Genomic DNA, 19,770 nt, shown 5'->3' with positions numbered 1-19,770 from the left:
AGTGAAATGTGAGTTAATTTGGGGTTACACAGTATATACCAGTAATTACAATACCACTCAGTTGAGGACTGTGGGAAGGTGGCAAGTAAGTATAAGACTGAGTTAAGCCTTCATTCTAATAGGTGCATTACATGCATACCATGATCCTTGCGCTGTTAAATCAGCAGTGAAAAAGACCTGGACTAAAATGTAAAGAGCTTCTAACCTAGTAAGGGGTAGGATTTTGAGCTGAAGTGATGAGTTAGGAGAAGAGAGGAGCCAAAGGGATTCCAGGATGGCACAGGGTTTGGTTTGGGCAGGATAAGATGGTCAAGCTTGATCAGAAAACAGAGCAAAAGGAGAATGTGGCCATGTTTCTTGCCCCTAGCAGATCTCAAATTTCCCTCCTGCAAACCTGGTTTTTGGGGAAGACATGCTGTGTCAATAAGACTTGGCACTCTTCTTCCTCTTAGCCATAGAAAATGACCTTGTCTTTCTGCTCAAAATTATCCCTTCTCTTTCCACATGTTTGCATCATCCATGCTCAGTGTATGCTTCCATCCAGTCTGTCTATCAACAATACCTATTACATGTTGAGCTTTCGGCTAGGCCCCAGGCTGCAGTAAGGAACCTTGCTCTCTAGGGATTCATGGACACAGTCCAGTGAACAGGCCATGACTAAACTGTGTTAACCCCAAGGTGCCAGCCTGAAGAGTTGGGGGAGGCTTCCCCTTGGCAGTTACCCCACTAGAATCAATTCTTGTGGATAAGAGCTCTGTCACAAGAAAGAGTGAGTGAGCCTGCCTTCAAGTGACCAGGTGTTGCACAGTCACAAAGCCTACGAATACCCTGGACTGACTCCACTTTATCCCCATCTCCTTTCCTGTTCGACCAAGATCCATTCACCACCCCTTCCCCAGCCCTGGTTGCACTGCTTTGACCACATTAAGACTTGGCCTGAGATGAAGGCAAGAGCAAGGAAGCTGCTGCACCAATGTGACTGACTGAAGCTGCCCAAGGCCTTAAAAGGAGGAAGTGGATAGGTGCCTTATCCAAAAGGATACAGCAGGCCAAGTCTTATCAGGAAGCAGCAGCTTCTTTACTCCATCCCCCACCTCTGACCAAGTCACAATGTGCCACAGTAGTGCAGGCAGTTGTGTGGGAGGAAGAGGAGCTATAGAACTGTGAGCTAGAGTGGAGGAATACAGACCAGTTAGCTCATGGTTTTACTATCCCAAGCAGAAAGCAATGATGGCTTAGACTAGCATGGTGTAGTAGAAATGGTTTGAAGACTCAAGAGATGTAATTGAAAGGCAGAAACGACAAGACTTGGTGATAAACAACCCTCAGGAAAAGGGAGGAGTCATGGCTTGCAGCTGTCAGCATCCACCCCCAGGGTGGCATCACCCCCTTCCCTTCCTGACAGTCCTAGAAACCACATGGGTCCAGGGCCTATAGCCTTTGCTCTGTCCATTGCTCAGTAAGTGAGTTCAAGTTTGATAAGAAAAGACTTCCTGTGGTGGAAACTGAAAGGGAGAGGAAGGAGTTAGCCCATTCCTGCCAAGAAGGTTATGGGAGAAGGAAGATGGCCAGAACTTTGTGTCCACTTCATGCCCTCTGGGTTTTGGAATGGGTGCAGATGCTGTTGGGACCCGGTGCTGCCCCTCCAGCCGGGGCCTTGAACCTGGACCCAGAGCAGTTCACCTTCTACACAGGCCCCAATGGCAGCCACTTTGGGTTTTCATTGGACTTCTACAAGGACAGCCATGGGAGGTGAGCCCTGGTGGGAGTTTGGGTGTTGGGAGAGAGAAGGATTTCCCCACCATTACTGCTTCTGTGGGCCTCCAGTTCCCTATTTGTGATAGAAGTTGAGCAAAGTGACTTCTAGGGTCTATTTGGGCTGAGTTCTTGTTAGGAATACTGGGGAGGGACCTGCTCAGGTGAGGGTATCAGAGGGGGACACCAAAGGAGAGGTGGGCACTGAAATTACAGCAAAAATAAAGGCAAAACAAAAGTTGATAACTTATTTTTTCCTCCATGGGTCAGTTGTATGACCCACTCCACTGTCATCCCCTCAAAATATGGAGAGGGAATATCTTAAATTGACTTGCAAAACTAAAATTATCTACCCACCTTGCTTTTTCTCCATTCCACTCATCCCCATAAAACATAGATATTTAAAGAAGCAATAAAGCATTTAGTAGTTAGGATTAATAAGGCTGTGAGATCAGACTGCCAAGATTAGAGTCCTGGTTCCTCCTCTTTTTTTTTTTTTTTTGTTGTTGTTGTTGTTGGTCTGCACCAGAGGATGTTTTTCCATTGATTTTTAGATAGAGTGAAAGGGAGGGAGGGAGGGAGGGAGAGAAACATCGGTGTGACAGAGACACATCAATTGATTACCTCCTGCACATCCCTGATCAGGGCCAGGGATCAAACCTGCAAACCAGGTATGTGCCCTTGACCAGGAATCAAACCTGAAACTCTTAAGTCCCCAGGCTGACGCTCTAACCACTGAGCAAAACCAGCAAGGGTGTGGTTCCTCCTCTTTATAGTAACTACCCTGAGCTAGTTGCTTATTGTGGTGGACACTGTGCTACCCAGCTTTGGGGAGTGGCTGTAGCAGGCAGCATTCAAGTATCAGCCCCTTGGTGAATGTCCTCTGCGGAAGAAAGCCACCTACCCTAAAGTCAAGTTTCCTACCCTATGTGACCTTCAACTAATGATTGATCAATAAGGAATATGGAGGGAAGTGATAGGTGCAAGGGTCTGACCCTTTCACCTCAAATGGAAGAGTTCTGAAGGGTCCTTCTAGCACCAGATCTCCCAGGGTATTTGTGTGGCCCATGGCTGGCATTAGACTTGAATCTCAACTTGACTCCTTCCTCCAGCCACATTTGCTTCTTTCCCCTACTTTCCACAAATAAACACACACACACACATATACACACACATGTGTATATATATACACATACACACACACAGCATTTTTTGAGCACTTGTTATGAGTCATTTGGCTGGTACCATGCTGAATGTCCCTCATACATTTTCTTCATTTACTTATCCTGACAGTCTTGATTGGTTTGTATTGTCCCCAGTTTACATATGGCAGAGCTGTGGTTTGAACCTAGATGTCCTCAGCAATATCAGCACCCTACCCCCACTTTAGAGGTGCCTACTAGCTTCCCTAATTCTTCATTAAAACTAGCTGTCGGGCCCTGGCCGGTTTGGCTCAGCGGTTAGAGTGTCGGCCTGCGGTCTGGGGAGACCCGGGTTTGGTTCCCGCTAAGGGCAGGTATCTCGGTTGCAGTTTGTCGCCGGTCCTAGTTGGGTTGTGTGGGTGGCAGCCACTCGATGTGTAACTTTCATGTCGATGTTTCTCTCTCTCTCCCTCCCACTCTGTGTGATAAAAAATGAAAAAATGTCCTCGGGTGAGGATAAAAATAATAATAAAACTAGCTGTCGGCCCTGGCCAGTTTGGCTCAGCGGTTAGAGCGTCGGCCTGCGGTCCGGAGAGACCCAGGTTCGGTTCCTGCTAAGGGCACGTACTTCGGTTGCAGTTTGTCCCCGGCCCTGGTCGGTCGTGCGGGTGGCAGCCACTCGATGTGTCCCTTCACGTCGATGTTTCTCTCTCTCCCTTCCTCTCTCTCCCTCCCACTCTATCTGTACAAAAAAAAAAAAAAGGAAAAATATCCTCGGGTGAGGATTAAAAAAAAATAAAAATAAATAAATAAATAAATAAATAAATAAAACTAGCTGTCGCCCTGGCAGGTTTGGATCAGTGGTAGAGCCCTGGCCCAGGGACCAATGAGTCACCAGTTGGATTCTGGCCAAGAGCACATACTTCATTTGCGGTTCCTCCCTGGCCCTGGTCCTGTGGGAGGCTACCAGTTGATGTGTCCCTCTCATATCAATGTTTTTCTCTCTCTCCCTTTCTCTCTCCCATTCTATCTGAAGATAAATAGAAAAATGTCCTCGAGTGAAGATAAAAAACAAAACAAAACTAGCTGTCAAGAAGGCATCTAGTAACAGTTTAAGGTTCTAGGGTAAACCCCTGCCTTTGGGGCGGGGCGGGGCGGGGGGCCGTGGGAGTGGGGAGTATAGACAGGTACAGAGCTTAGGTGGTCTTTTTCAGCAAGGATGTCAAAACACCAGCTTTCCCCTTTACTCTCTAGGTTTTGGATAGTATGTAATTTACCCTAGGTGGGAGTTGATTTCATGGGCCATAAAATGAAAAGGCTGGCCCTGTGGTCTGTGAAGTCGCTTTGATCCAGTGTCCCCAAAGGCACACCGCCCTTCAGAGTAGTGCTCCCAGCGCGGGCACTGGGGCATGGGGTATGCTGGGATCCGTGCCGTGCTCACGCAGCTTTCCCACGCAGCGTGGCCATCGTGGTGGGTGCCCCGCGGACCCTGGGCCGCAGTCAAGAGGAGACCGGTGGCGTGTTCCTGTGCCCCTGGAGGGCTGAGGGTGGCCAGTGCTCCTCTCTGCCCTTCGACCTCAGTGAGTCCCAGGCAAGGAGGGGAAGGGAGGAGCTAGAGGGAGCGTGGACAGCCGGGCTTCAACGCCCCATCCCTTCTCTTGCCCTCCAGATGATGAGACCCGAAAAGTAGGCTCCCAGACTTTCCAAACCTTCAAGGCCCAGCAAGGACTAGGGGCGTCGGTCGTCGGCTGGAACAACTACATTGTGGTGGGCACAGGGGACAGGGCACCGGGAAAAGTCGGGGCAGGGACATGTTGGGGGGGGGGTGGAAACCCGAATCCCGCCCCCTTCCACTCTCCTGTGGCCCTGCCCCAGGCCTGCGCCCCCTGGCAGCACTGGAACGTCCTAGAAAAGACCGCGGAGGCTGAGAAGACACCTGTAGGCGGCTGCTTCTTGGCTCAGCTCCAGAACGCCGGCCGCGCGGAGTTCTCGCCTTGTCGGGCCAACACCATGAGTGGAGTTTACGTGAACAGTAGATATTGTGAGCTCCGCACCTCCATTCTGGCTCCGCCTAATCCCTGCTACTTAGCCCAGCCCCTATTCTGAACCTTCTCGGGGCACCCGCTGGCCTTGCTTTCTTTCAGTGGCCACCGCCCAACTGCCCAGCTCCTTGCAAACCCCCCTCCCCGGTGCTGATTCAAGGCCACACCCCATATTACCCCAGGCCCCACCCTGCCCCAGTTTCAGTACACCCTTTTTTTTAATTGACTTTTTTAATTAATTTTTTTTTATCCTCACCGGAGGATAATTTTTCATTGATTTTTAGATAGAGTGGAAGGGAGTGGGGGGGGGGGCGTGGGGGGGAGAGACAGAGAAATATTAGTGTGAGAAAGACACATTTATTAGTTGCCTACTGCAGGACTCCAACCAGAGCCAGGGATGGAACCTGCCACCCAGGTACTTGCCCTTGACTGGGGATTGAACCCGCGACCCTCTGATCTGTCAGCCCCACACTCTAACCGCTGAGCCAAGCCCACCATGGCTATTGATATTTTTTAAAAAAGATGTTTTTATTGATTTCAGAAAGAGGGAGAGAGAGATAGAAACATCAGAACATTGACTGACCGCCTCCCTCATGACCCCCCCCCCCCCCCCCGGGGGAATGTGCCCTGACCAGGAATGGAACCAGCAACTTCCCTGGGCAAATGACCACGCTCAACCAACTGAGCCACACCAGCCAGGGCTATTTATTGATTTTAAAGAGAAAGAAGAAGGGAGAGGGAGAGAGAGAAGGAAACATGGCTTTGTTGTTCCACTTATTTATGCATTCATCAGTCCATTCTTGTATGTTCCCTGATGGGGGATCCTTGGCTATGAGAACCATGATCTAACCAACTGACCTATCCTGCTAGGGCCAGTGCAGGTTTCAAGATCCACGCTTTGGCTGACCCTTCTCCTTGCCTCCTCTAGGGGATGACAAGCGCTACTGCGAAGCGGGCTTCAGCTCCGTAGTCACTCAGGCAAGTAGAGAGCCTAAACGTGATGAGGGCGTTCCCAAACAGGGCACACTCTCACCTCCAGGGCTTCCTTTCAGGCTGGAGAGCTGGTGCTTGGGGCCCCTGGCGGCTATTTTTTCTTAGGTACGTGCCCATTCATACATCTCCCTTTTCTCTCTCTGCCTGGGGAGATCCCAGAAGTTCACATTTCCTGCCCCTTGTACCCTAGGTCTCCTGGCCCGGGCTCCAATAGCAGATATCTTCTCAAGTTATCACCCAGGCACCCTCTTGTGGCATGTGAGCACCCAACGCTTCACCTTCGACTCCAGCGCTCCTGAGTACTACGACGGCTACCAGGGTAACCCTGGCACCTCCCTTAGAGGCTTCCCAGCATTCTAAGTGTCACACCATCCATCTCCGCCCCCTGCGGAAGCGCCCCTGCTGGTCAGCCCCAGTGCCCAAGGCGTCTTCATCCTCTGCTCCCGCAGCTTCCTCCTCAGACTGCCCATTCCCACATGCTCCACCCCTCCTTTCCCGCAGGTCTTGGCCTTTCGATGGCCTTCATTTTGCCATATACATAATGCAGGGTTTCAACTGGGTAATGTTTGAGTCTCCTCCTTCTTCATCCTCCGCCCCCTCCTTGCTTCGCCCTTGTACAAAAACTAATTCGCACTGTCTTCAGGGTATTCGGTGGCCGTTGGCGAGTTCGACGGGAATCTCAACACTACAGGCAAGAAATCCATTTAGGGGCAGGGGTTGGGAAGCCCGGCCGGGAGGAGCATTTCTGGCACCGAAATCTCTCCTGGGTGCGGAATGATGGGCAGGAGGCAGATAGGTTCAAAGAACCTCATTGGCTGGGCCTGGCTCTCCCTAGAGTATGTCTTCGGTGCCCCCACCTGGAGCTGGACCCTGGGAGCTGTGAGTGCCACCTGCCCCGCCATTCACCATTCGGCATTCCGAAGCCCCTGACCCTATTTCTAAGTCTGACCACGCCCCCTAAACCTCTGCCCTTTTCCATCCTCGGCGGGAGGCTGCCTTGGGGGACAAGAATGACACGCTCACGTGAGTTGTCTGCGCAGGTGGAAATTTTACGCTCAAACCACCGGACGCTGCACCGGCTGCACGGAGAGCAGGTAAGGGCCGGTTCCTGGGGGGGGGGGGGGGGGGGCCGAGGCTGGGGGATTGGGACCCTAGAATATTCTGCGGGGTGTAGGGGACGATGTCTAAGAGAGGGTGGCGGGTCTGAGGGCGAGAATTAAGGTGCGCCTTGTCTTCCTGCAGGTGGCTTCGTATTTCGGGCACTCAGTGGCGGTCACTGACGTCAACGGGGACGGGTGAGGAGGGGGCCGCCCCAAGCCCTATCCAGTTGAGTCCCCAATTACCAGAGTCATCAACTGCCCTTGGTCTCCTCCTTTATTAGTCCTCACTCCCAGTGACCATCGAGGGGAACGGGAGGATGAGGATGGGCAAGATATGGCTCTGGCCCGGAGAATCTCCCCTAGCTAACCCTTCATAACCCGTGTCTGGCCCACAGGAGGCACGACCTGCTGGTGGGCGCGCCACTGTACATGGAGAGCCGCACTGACCGCAAGCTGGCCGAGGTGGGGCGTGTGTACTTGTTCCTGCAGCCTCGGGGCTCCCACGCGCTGGGCACCCCCAGCCTCCTGCTGACTGGCACACAGCTCTATGGGCGATTTGGCTCAGCCATTGCACCTCTGGGTGACCTCAACCGGGATGGCTACAATGGTAAGGGAAGAGAGGAGCCCCACCTACTATAGAGGGTTTAACAACCGCAATAAAGACCACGGATTTGACCTGAAGGCAGCAGGAGCCAGGAAGCGCATTAAGCAGAGAGAGTTAAAGGAGACCAATTAGGATTTGTTTGTATTAGTTCAGGCAAAGGAGCTGGGTGAGTGGTGGTGCTCTTCACTGCCTGGAACTCAGGCTAGGCAGCCCTTGGTCTCCTCCTTTATTAGTCCTCACTGGGGAAGTGATATGGGAGGATATCAGCAGTCCAGCTCTGGACCTGTTTGATCTTTTTTTTTTTTTTTGGTACATGCCCTTAGCGGGAACCGAACCTAGGACTCTCTGGTCCACAGGCCGATGCTCCAACTGCTGAGCCAAACCGGCCAGGGCTGGACCTGTTTGATCTTGAAGGACTTCCCTGAATTAGGCAGACATGTCCAAAGAGCAGTTGAGTGTAGCTTCCCTCACTTCCACCAGAGGGGTCTGAGTGGGAGATAGGGGCTGGGTGGGGGTGGGGGGTGGATGAGGTCCTGGGAGCCTGTGAAGTGAGGAGAGGCACAGGACAGAGCTCTGAGGAGCCAGAGTATTTAGGGGACTCCCAGAGTCTAGAAAGGGGACAGAGGAGTGTCCAGAGAGGTAGGAAAGAAAACAGGAGATCTGATGGCCCAAAACTCAAAGGAAGAAAGTCCTCTAAGCAGAAGGAAGGAGGTCAATGGCTCCAGATGATTCTGAAAGGTACAATTAGATACGGCTAAGTATCCATGGTTTTTATTTATAGATTTTTTTTTTTTTTTAGAGAGAGAGAGAAAGGGAGAGGGAGAGATAGAAACATCAATGAGAGAGAACATCGATTGGCTGCGTCCTGCATGCCCCCCACTGGGGATCGGGCCTACAACCTGGGCATGTGCCCTGACCGGGAATCGAACTGGGGACCTCTTGGTGCATGGTCAATGCTCAACCACTGAGCCACATTGGCTGGGCTCCATGGTCTTTAACAAGAAAGAGGTCAATGGTGACAGTGACAAGAACTGATTCAGGGCCGGGGAGGGACAGAAACCAGAATGCCATGGGGCAAGATATGAATGGAAATGAAGAAGTGGAGGCAGCTCTTTCAACTGGTTTGTGAAAGAGAAAAGATGATTAGTGAAAGGAGGGAGATTAGGGTCAAGGGAAGCCTATTTTCATTTATTTATTTTTAAAACAGCAAGTTTTAATTTTTTTTAATCCTCACTCGAGGATATGTTTTTATTGATTTTTTTCTTTATTGATTTTAGAGAGAGAAGAAGGGAGTGGGAGAGAGAGAGAGAAACATCAATGAGAGTGAACATAAATTGGCCGCCTTCTGCATGCCCCCCACTGGGGATTTGGCCCACAACCTGGGCATGTGCCCTGAATAGGAATTGAACTGGCGACCTCTTGGTTCATGGGTCAACGTTCAACCACTGAACCACACTGGCTGGGCAAGGGAAGGCTATTTTAATTTCAAAGAATGTGGAGTAGGCCTGACCAGTTTGGCTCAGCAGTTAGAGCTTCGGCCCATGGACCAGGGAGTCTCGGGTCCGATTCTGGCCAAGGGCACCTACTTCCATTGCAGTTAGGTCCCCGGTCCTGGTCGGGGTCATGTGGGAGGCAACCAATCGATGTGTCTCTCCCACCTTGATGTTTCTCTCTCTCTCTCCCTCCTTTCCACTCTATCTGAAGCTATAGGGGGGGAAAGTGTCCTCGGGTGAGGATTTAAAAAAAAGAGCCCAGCCCTGGCTGGTTTGGCTCAGCGGTTGGAGCATCGGTCTGCAGACCAGAGTCCCGGGTTCGGTTCGCACTAGGGGCATGTACCAAAAAAAAAAAAAAAGAGCCCAGCTGGTGTGGCTCAGTGGTTGAGCATCGACCCATGCACCAAGAGGTCACCAGTTCAATTCCCAGTCAGGGCACATGCCCAGGTTGTGGGCCCGATCCCCAGTGGGGGGCATGCAGGAGGCAGCCAATCGATGTTCTCTCTCATCGATGTTTCCATCTCTCTCTCTCTCCTCCTTCCTCTCTCTCTAAAATCAATAAAGAAAAAATCTTTTTAAAAAAGAATATGGAGTAGGCTGATTGTAAAGGAAAATGATCTTGTGGGGATATGGGGGATGGAGGAGTGAGCTGAAGAAAGGTCCCTTCAATGCCTGGGGGATGCTGGGTGGGTGCTAAGCCCAGCAGCAGGGTACAGGAGGGACACCTATTCCAAGGTCAAATGAGGAAAGGGGAAAAAAAATGTATGTGGAATTATAGTACAATAGTTGGGCTGATTCTCTTTGTGAAGGAAGTGGGGGTTGGGAGCTTGATAGAATAGAGAATGTTTGAAATAGGTCCTGAGCAGACGGAGAGGGAGCTGAGCAAACCCCCACCCCCACCCTGCTGGACTGCTGGGCAGTCTCTAGTGAAGGCTGGAGATCAGAAACTAGTGGTGCCTCTCTGGGTGGGGGTCTGGCCAGGCTTGCCCAAAACTGGCAGTGGGGCAAAATGGCTTAAGGATATGGTCAGGAAATAAGTGAAGAGATGAGGAAGCCAAAGATCAGGAGAGAGTGGAGGTCCAGGGCCTGCGGACAAAACTGTAGTCAAGAGTGGTTGATTTGGGTAAATTCTAGATAACTTGATCAGAAAAATCAAGAAAGATTTTTAAAAGAAAAAAACTACACAGAAGACAAAGGAAAGACAGTTACAACATATAAATCAAAGATCTTGATTCCTATCACATGCAGAAAACCCTTACAAATTAACAAGATTATGATGAAGAACAATACATTTTCAAGAGTGATCTTTACCGTTATTAGTGATGCCCTGGCCGGTGTGGCTCATTTGGTTGGAGCGTTGTCTCATGCACCAAAGGTTGTGGGTTCAATTCCCGATCAGGGCACATACCTAGGTTGCCTATTCAATCTCCAATAAGGAATTGATATCTCTCTCTCACAACAATGTTTGGTGCTCTCTCTTTTCCTTCCTCCTTCTCTAAAGTCAATTTTTTAAAATTAAGTTACTAGTGATGACAAGCCCACAATGTAGCTCTAGGTATGCATGGTAAAAGTGGAATGGGGTGAGAGGGCCAGTGTTTAATAGGTCTTGGTTACTGAACTTCTGGGACTCGGTTTTCTCATCTAAAATGGGAATAAATGCCCTGGCTGGTTTGGCTTAGCAGTTAGAGTGTCGGCCTGCAAACCGGATAGTCCTGGGTTTGGTTCCTGCCAAAGGCACATACCTCGGTTGCAGTTTGTCCCCGGCCCCAGTTGGAATCGTGTGGGTGGCAGCCACTCGATGTGTCTATCTCTCACATCGATGTTTCTCTCTCTCTCTTTTCCTTCTTCTTTCTCTCCTGATCTATCTAAAGATGAATGCAAAAATGTCCTCAGGTGAGGATAAAAAAAAATTTTTTAATGGGAATAATGATGCCTAATTTTCAGGATCAAATGAAATCGTGTCCATATATTTTTCTCAATAGATAGTAAGGGCTGTTCCTGTTTTTATAATAATCCTGCTCGATGGGTCCCTCTCTAACCCAATTGTAAACTCCTGGAAGGCAGGAGAGATGCCTCCTAGACCCAGACCTTTGCATCCCTCTCCTGGTCCCCCGGGGTCTGCCCAGAGCAGGAGCTCCTGACAGGTTTACAGGGCCACCTGGAGAGACTGGAAAATAAACAGCCACTCTCTTTCTGTTGTTGCTTCCAGATGTTGCAGTGGCCGCCCCCTTTGGGGGTCCAGGTGGTCGAGGCCAAGTGCAGGTGTTCCTGGGTCAGAGTGAAGGGCTTAGCTCACGCCCTTCCCAGGTCCTGGACAGCCCCTTCTCCACAGGCTCTGGCTTTGGCTTCTCCCTGCGCGGTGCCACAGACATTGATGACAATGGATACCCAGGTGCCCTGGACTGCCTCTCACCAAACAAGAAGGGCCCTTGAGATACTAAGAGACACAGCCAGGGGCCCATGCCTGACCTGGTGCCCCACCAAGACCTCTCTCTGACCTATCTGTGGGGCTGGGATGCCAGAAAGGGATAGGTCAGACCTTCAGTGGGAGACCTCTGGGAAGATGAGGACTTCATGCCTTCTCTAATTACCAATTCTGTCGCCCTCCCAATATCTATAGACCTATTGGTGGGAGCATACGGGTCTGACAAGGTGGCTGTGTACAGGTGAGCACTGGCCAGGGGCAGGTGGGGAGGAGGCCAGGAGGAGCCACAATGGCAAACCTCCCCCATCCCACCAGAGCTCAGCCGGTGGTGATGATCACTGTCCAGCTGCTGGTACAAGACTCGCTGAATCCTGCTGTGAAGGATTGTGTCCTGCCCCAGACCAAGACACCAGTGAGCTGGTGAGGATGCAGAGGGCATGGGCCAGGCAGGATCTGGGACCTTGGGGCCCTAACCCCTGAGCCCCACTTACATCTTTGCAGCTTTAATATCCAGGTGTGTGTAGGAGCCACTGGACACAATATTCCTGAGAAGCTGCGTGAGTGGCACAGTGGGCACGGGAGGGAGGTGGGCCTGGGCTCCCCTGGAGGCTGGCCAGGGACATGCTGACCCTCCCTGCTTGCCCTGTCAGGCCTAAATGCAGAGCTGCAGCTGGACCGGCAGAAGCCCCGCCAGGGCCGGCGGGTGCTACTGCTGAACTCTCAACAGGCGGGCACCACCCTGTACCTAGTCCTGGGGGGAAAGCGCAGCCCCATCTGCCACACCACCAAAGCCTTCCTCCGTGTACGGCCAGGCTGGGGATGTGCAGGGCTGGGTGTGCAAACTTGTTCATCCAGCCCTGGGGTATGGGCTGGGTGCTGCGGGCTGGGGTGGTCAGTAGTAGGGTGCAAGGTAGCAAGATGGCCTGGTTCTTGTGTCCTCCCTAGGATGAGGCCGACTTTCGGGACAAACTGAGCCCTATTGTGCTCAGCGTCAATGTATCCCTGCACGCTGAGACAGATGGATTAGCCCCTGCTCTTGTGCTGCATGGAGACACCCATGTCCAGGAACAGGTGAGGGTGGGCAGGTGCAGGCAAGGGAAATGAAGGGCCCTTGCCAGAAAGTCAGGGTTAGGGTTAGTGTCCAAGTTGTAATATAAACTCCCAAACCTCCTTGATGTCACCTTTCATCTCTAATGTCACTCTAAACCCTAATGAAAACCCCAGCCCAGCCGGTGTGGCTCACTGGTTGAGAGTCGACCCATGCACCAAGAGGTCGCCAGTTCCCTAGTGGGAACCGAACCCAGGACTCTCTGGTCTGAAGGCTGACACTCAACCACTGAGCCAAACTGGCCAGGGCTCATCAATGTTTCTATCTCTCTCTCCCTCTCCCTTCTTCTCTCTCTAAAACCAATAAAGAAAAATATAATAATAATTTAAAAAAACCTCAGTGTCCCTTAAACCCTGACCTAAACCCCAAGTGTTGATGTCACCTCTAAACTCTGATATAAACCCATAAACCCTGATGTCACCACCAAAACTGTGACATTGTCCCAAACTCTGGTGCAAACCCCAACGCCCTGATATCATCTCCACACGCCTTTCATTCTCAGATCTTCTAATTCCCTAATTTCATCTGCCCCCAACTTTACCCACATACTCTGATGTGCCCCCTGTAGACCCGGATCATCCTGGACTGTGGGGAAGATGACCTGTGTGTGCCCCAGCTCCAGCTCTCTGCCAACGTGTGAGACCTCCCACTCTACCTTACCCTGAACTAGTGTGCCCCCGATGACACCTCCTCCCCACCTGCGGTGTCATACACTGAAATGCTGTCCTCACCTCCTCCCAGACCCTGGGCCTGGACCTGGCCTCTTACTCCTTTCTCCCCACAGGATGGGGTCCCCGCTTCTAATTGGAGCTGATAATGTGCTGGAGCTACAGATGGATGCAGCCAACGATGGGGAGGGGGCCTATGAGGCAGAGCTGGCTGTGCATCTGCCCCCAGGTGCCCACTATATGCGGGCCCTCAGCAACATCGAGGTGAGGCCCCCACCCTGGGGAGCATTACTGAGGATCTTCTCCCACCCTGAGCCTCCGTTTCTCATGCTTTGCTGTAAGAGTTGTGAATTTTTATTTTTTTTTCCATTAAGAGGAGTGCTTGCTGCCCTGGTCAGTTTGGCTCAGCGGTTGGAGCGTCAGCCTGTGGACCAGAGAGTCCCGTGTTCGGTTTCCGTTAGGGGCACGTACATACATACATACATACATACATAGGAGTGCTTGCTAAGGGCCCCAAATTCAAGAACTTGATTATAAAACCCAAGTCAAAAATGGCTCAGGAAGGCCTGGCCTGTGTGACTCAGTTGGTTAGAGCGTCCTCCCATACACTGAGACGTTGTCAGTTCGATTCCTGGTCAGAGCACATACCTAGGTTGCAGGTTTGATCCCTGGTTAGAGCATGTACAGGAGGCAGCCCACCAATGTTTCAGTCTCTCTCTCTTTCTCTTTTTCTCTCTCTCTCTCTCCCTTCCCTTCTCTCTAAAATCAATAAGCATGCCCTTCAGTGAGGATTTTTTTAAAAGGCTCAGGAATTAAATGTTAACAGGAACCTCTGTTAGTATTTGGTGAGTTTCCTTCCAGTCTTTTTTCTCAACATCTACACACACTTACTTGCTTGTTTGTTTGAGAGAGAGAGAGAGAGAGGAACATCAATTTGTTGTTCCACTTTTTTATGCATTCATTGATTGATTTTTGTATATGCCCTGACAGGAGATCGAACCCACAGCCTTGGAGTATCAGGAGGACGCTCAGACCAACTGAGCTACCTGGCCAGGACCACATTTTCTTTTTTCTTTTTTTTTGGTGGTACATGCCCCTAGCGGGAACTGAACCTGGGACTCTCTGGTCCGCAGGTCGACGTCAACTGCTGAGCCAAACTGGTCAGGGCCAGGCCACACTTTTTATTTTATTTTTTATTTTGTTGATGTAGTTTATAACAATGGAGTCATAGTCTATGTAATGTTTTGTGTTTTTCACTTCCGAAAAATCATAAAAAATAATAACTAGAGTAATACATAAGGTAGAAGGTAACAGTCCCTTGAATTCCTACCCCAAGAAACCCTCCTCCCACCCTGGCACAGAAGTCTTTTCCAGACTTTCCAAGGAGTTTAAATATATGTGGGCTGCTCTGTAACTGTCTTCTTTCTTGAAATTACCTCCTGAAAGGGTTTTGAGAGGCTTATCTGTAACCAGAAGAAGGAGAATGAGACCAAGGTGGTGCTGTGTGAGCTGGGCAACCCCATGAAGAGGAATGTTCGGGTAAGGCCGCGGAGTCCCGGGCGCTGGGTCTTCTCCACCAGGGTCTCAAAGACACCTGGGTTTTAGTGGCTGGGTCTGGAGTCAGATAGCCCTGGGCTAGAATCCTGGTCCTCACACTCTCTAGCTGTGAGTTCTTGGATGAGTGACTTTCCCTCTCGGAGTAAAACGGAGATAATAGTGGTGACCTTGGAGGATGAGGACTGGAAGCCACAGTCGATGTTCAGAGTGGGCGTTTGGACAGTGACGTTGGCCCTCCCGTTCTCTCAGCTAGGAATCACCATGTTGGTGAGTGTGGAGAACCTGGAAGAGGCTGGGGAACACGTGTCCTTCTGGCTGCAGATCAGGAGGTACTGGACTGGGGAGCACCTGATGCAGAGGCACTCAGGTGACCTCATACAGAAAGATGTTCTGGGATCCCGCTCTTCAGACTTTCCTGTTCCCTTTCTTCCTCGGAGGCTTTTCTTTCTGAGTCTTGGAGCCCGAAAAGAAGTTCTTTCCCAGGTCGAATTTTTGTGTGGCATGCTGTTTGCGGAGTTAGCTCTTCCTGAGCCCTCTGAAATTCTGGCCTTGCCCCCAGAGTCCTGATGTTCACTGGGCTGGTGTCTCTGACCTGCTTCTCCTTGTCCTCCACCCTCAGCAAGAACAGCCAGAATCCAAACAGTGAGATTGTGCTGCTGGACGTGCCAGTCCGGGCGGAGGCCCACGTGGAGCTTCGAGGGTGAGAAGCCAGGGTGGATGAGGGAAATGGCAGGCAGCGCCCTAAGGTTCACGGGGTCCTGGGGGAACCCCCACAGGCAAGTGAGGGGATCAAGCTTACTTTGGGGGCTCGGGCCCCTTCAGGAGCTCTTTTCCAGCTTTCCTGGTGGTGGCAGCAGAAGAAGGCAACAGAGAGAACAGCTCAGACAGCTGGGGCCCCAAAGTAGAGCACACCTATGAGGTAGGAAGGAGCCTCTGGGCCTCAGGCTGGAGTGGGAGGGTCCCAGGAACTACAGTCTAGATGCTGAGCCACCTAATATCCTGCTCCCACCACCACCACCAGCTCCACAACAATGGCCCCAGTACTGTAAGCGGCCTCCACCTCAGCCTCCACATTCCTGGTCAGTCCCAGCCCTCTGACCTGCTCTACATCCTGGACATACAGCTTCAGGGGGGGCTTCGGTGCTCCCCAGAGTCCTCTCCCAACCTCCTAAAGGTGAGAGCCTGGGTGGAGGAAAGAATCGTGGGGGACTCCCCACCCCATCAACCAGGGCTCCTCTGGGAGGGCAGGGAGATGGGCAGAGCATGGGACCTGGCAGCTTCTTTGCCTCCCCAGCTGGACCGGGGGCTGCCCACCCCAACTCCTTCTCCCATTTACCCGGCTCATCACAAGCGGGAGCGCAGGCAGGTGTTCCTGCCAGGCTCCAAGCAGCCATCGAGTCTCCAGGATCCAGTTCTTGTGGTGAGCAGACTCTGTGGTCTCCAAATGGGCTCTCTTCTCCCTGGGGCACAGAGGCAGAGGGGATGGGAGGCAGGGAGAGGGGCCGGAAGAGTGATGTGGGCCTCTGGTTGGCCACTTTGGTCAGAGTGAATATTGTGCTGGTCTCTGTCTGGGGTGGGGTGAGGGGGCACTTGCTTTTTTTAAGGTTCCCAGTACATTTAAAGATAATGAATAAATGCCAAATCAGGGTTACAAAAATTCTGGGTATTAAATAATGACCCACTTCTTCCAACCCTTTCCCTGGGTCTCTGGGGCTGTGTGAACAACCCCATTTAGAGATAACGTCTGAAGCTTGGATGTAAGGCCCTCCCTCAGGGGAAGGCCCAGGCTCCCTTACTGTCCCTCTCCACCCCTCTTCCTCCACTCCCTCTGTGTTGGGCCCTTGGGATGAGCAGGGGACGGGTCAGGAGGGGCTGAGGACTAATGACGCATCCCCTCAGAGCTGCCACGACTCGGAGCCCTGTACTGTAGTGCAGTGTGAGCTGCAGGAGATGGTGCGCGGGCAGCGGGCCATGGTCACGGTGCAGGCCTTTCTGTGGCTGCCCAGCCTCCGCCAGGTGGGACATGCGGTTATGGGCGGGGCCCTGGGCGGGGCCTTCTGGCGGCGGGACTGAGCGAGCTCTGGGGAGAGGCAGGGCCTTGGGGAACAGGAAGAGAGTAAAGGCCAGGTTTTACTTTGTTTTCGTGTGTGTTTTTATTTTTTATTTTTATTTTCTTTTAAATAAAGTGGAAGGGAGGGATGGAGGGAGAAACATCAATGTGAGAGAGGTTGCCTCTCAACTGGGGCTGGGGATCAAATCTGTAACCCATCCCTGGCTGGTTTGGCTCAGCGGTTAGAGCGTTGGCCTGCGGTCTGGAGAGACCGGGGTTCAGTTCCCGCTAAGGACACCTACCTCGGTTGTAGTTTGTCCCCGGCCCTGGTTGGGTTGTGTGGGTGGCAACCATTGGATGTGTCCCTTTCACATTGATGTCTCTCTCTTTTTCCCTCCCTCCCTCCTACTCTATCTGAACAGAATATCAAAAAATGTCCTCCGGTGAGGATAAAAAAAATCTGTAGCCGGGAATTGAAGCCCTAACCACTGAGCCAAACTGATTAGGGCTCTTTTTTTGTTGTTGTTTTTAGTTTTTAATTAATTGTTTATTTGGGGGGGGGGTTCTTTGGAGGGGATGGGATTAGGCCAGCCGGAGGCAGGGCTCCCTAGGGCTCCCTGGGTCTGAGACTCCTGCAGCCAGTACGCTTGGCATGAATGGCTTCCCCTCACCCCATCCAGAGGCCACTGGAACAATTTGTGCTGCAGTCGCATGCTTGGTTCAATGTCTCGTCCCTTCCCTACTCTGTGCCAGCACTCAGCCTGCCCAGTGGGGAAGCTCTGGTGAGTATGGAAGAATGGGAAGGAGATGAGTCCTACCAGACCCACTGGTTATCTCATGTGTCCTGTCCAGCAGGATGGGGGCAGGGTCTCCCTGAGTCTGAAGTGTGAGACAAGTAGGTGGATTGGCTAGGTGTCACCACCCCACAGGTTTGAGTTTTGGGGAAAGGCACATGTCAAGATGACAGGACATGTGCGGCTTTGTCCTCAGGTGCAGACACAGCTGCTTCGGGCCTTGGAGGAGAGGGATATTCCCCTCTGGTGGGTGCTGGTTGGTGTGCTGGGTGGCCTGCTGTTGCTCACACTCCTGGTCCTGGCCATGTGGAAGGTGAGGCATGAAGGAAGGGTGGGGTCCCTAGGTGGGCACAGACTAGGCTCTGCCCACCCTCACAGGGAGGCAGAGAGAGACAGTGGCCTGAGTGGGTGACCCAGACCCCATTTGGTCTACATCTCCATTATTAGACTGTCATTCTCCAGAGGACCTCTTCCAGGCACAGACCCCTGACAGAGGTGGCACCTGGAATTCTAAGTCCTTTAGACCCATTCACCCCTGAGAGGAAGAGTCACAGGGAATGAGTCCTGCCTGCAGGAACTCCCTGGCTGCTGTGGAGGACAGGGTTCACCTCCCTGATCTGTCCTTTGCCCGGACTGAAGTGGGGGACCCAGGTCTGATCCAGACCCTGCTCCCTGCTCCTTAGGAGACCATGGTGGGTCACTCCCTCCTCTGTGCCTGGAGAACAAGTGGGCGGGTCTTAAACTTGCACAGGTGCCCACGCCCTGGGAAGCATGGTGCTTTGGGGGGAAACCACACATTAGACTTATAATAAAGCAAATGTATGTCATCATGCACTTGAGTCATATAGAAACGTAGTCATCGGTATTTAAGAAAAATTCAGGGAAGAAAAAGCAAAATATTCTCTAAAATTGTTACACGTATTATCTCTAAATGGGTAAGGCCTTTGTTTGTGCAAACAGTGGGGTCCATGCCTGTGTTGGTCCAGGAGAGGGCCTCATGGCTGGCTGGTTGCTAGAATAACTACTTCTTCCAGTGGTGCTCTGGGGACTAAGAATCATCTTTATAACCTGTCCCTGGTCCTGTGCACCCCCAGATCGGCTTCTTCAAGCGGAATAGGCCACCCCTGGAAGAAGATGAAGAGGAGTGATGCTGTAGCCTGTGCTCTGTCCTAGCGGGAAGGCTGGGTGTGATGCCTGTTCTGCCCCTTCTTCTCCGAGTGCCTCCCAACTGCTCACCCACAGGTTAGAGCTGTTCCATGGAGGCCTCCTTATGTTCTCCCCCTGCCATCAGAACTGGGCCACCCCCTTCCCTGACGCCAAATAAAGAGGCTGAACCCCAACTCCCAGTGTGCTGCTTCCTCTCGGGGTTAGAGAAGGAGAGGGGGACCAATGTGATGTTTGGAGTGGGGATCTGGGGCTGGTAGAAATGTGAGCAGGGAGGGTCTCTGTCAAGCAAAGGTTGCAAAGTACTGTCTTTGGGGAGTGTCAGGGAGTAGAAAGTGGGGAGAAACAAGGGAGAAGGTTGGAGAGCCTTCATGTGAGGCTGGAGGGGGATAGAGGTGTTTGAGGCTGGCCGGGAGGATGGCAAAAAAGGCAGGTAGGGTCCCTGGTGGGCAGCTTTACACATTTTTAAATTATTTTGAAGAGATAAACTTCAAGAAAAGAACATGTTTTCCCCACTCCCATTAAAAAAAAAGAAAAAAAAGCCTTTAAAGCTGTGTTCAGAGTGAGGAGGGACAGAGGAAGGCTGACTCATCCTGAGGAAGGCAGTATTAAGAAGGTATGACTATTCCTTCTTTCCCACCAAGGAGAAAGGTCTTCAGTTGGGAGAGAGGGCACCAGGAAGGAAGCTCCCAGGAGGGCTAGGGCTAGGAGTGGAGGACAATTCTCTCCCCACAAAAGTTGGAGTAAGGAAATAGTGAAGGGAGGTCTGCCTGAAGTCCTGAGGGATTTGTTGATTCAATAAATATTTATTGAGCACCTACTATGTGCCCGGCACCATTCCAATGCTGGGATGAAAAAAAGAACAACAAAAAGTC

The 19,770-nt window shown here is 51.7% G+C and overlaps 1 protein-coding gene across 1 annotated transcript; it reads left to right on the top strand.

The window, feature by feature from the left end:
• The first annotated feature begins 1,405 nt into the window (after positions 1-1,405).
• ITGA2B (integrin subunit alpha 2b) lies at positions 1,406-19,071 on the top strand. Its single transcript, XM_036268137.1, has 30 exons — positions 1,406-1,752; positions 4,356-4,477; positions 4,567-4,664; positions 4,773-4,938; positions 5,868-5,917; positions 5,992-6,037; positions 6,123-6,251; positions 6,576-6,623; positions 6,768-6,811; positions 6,973-7,026; positions 7,175-7,227; positions 7,428-7,639; positions 11,339-11,521; positions 11,750-11,795; positions 11,870-11,974; positions 12,056-12,111; positions 12,205-12,356; positions 12,500-12,625; positions 13,231-13,298; positions 13,447-13,594; positions 14,777-14,869; positions 15,137-15,216; positions 15,507-15,587; positions 15,710-15,806; positions 15,909-16,061; positions 16,182-16,307; positions 16,787-16,903; positions 17,618-17,719; positions 17,928-18,044; positions 18,826-19,071. Exons 1-30 carry the CDS (start codon positions 1,565-1,567, stop codon positions 18,877-18,879), a joined length of 3,114 nt encoding a protein of 1,037 aa, XP_036124030.1. The 5' UTR covers positions 1,406-1,564; the 3' UTR covers positions 18,880-19,071.
• The last annotated feature ends 699 nt before the right edge of the window (positions 19,072-19,770 follow it).

The sequence above is a fragment of the Molossus molossus genome, unplaced genomic scaffold (assembly GCF_014108415.1).
Source record: "Molossus molossus isolate mMolMol1 unplaced genomic scaffold, mMolMol1.p scaffold_m16_p_19, whole genome shotgun sequence".
Lineage (NCBI taxonomy): Eukaryota > Metazoa > Chordata > Mammalia > Chiroptera > Molossidae > Molossus > Molossus molossus.
This window is presented reverse-complemented; position numbering and strand designations above follow the sequence as displayed.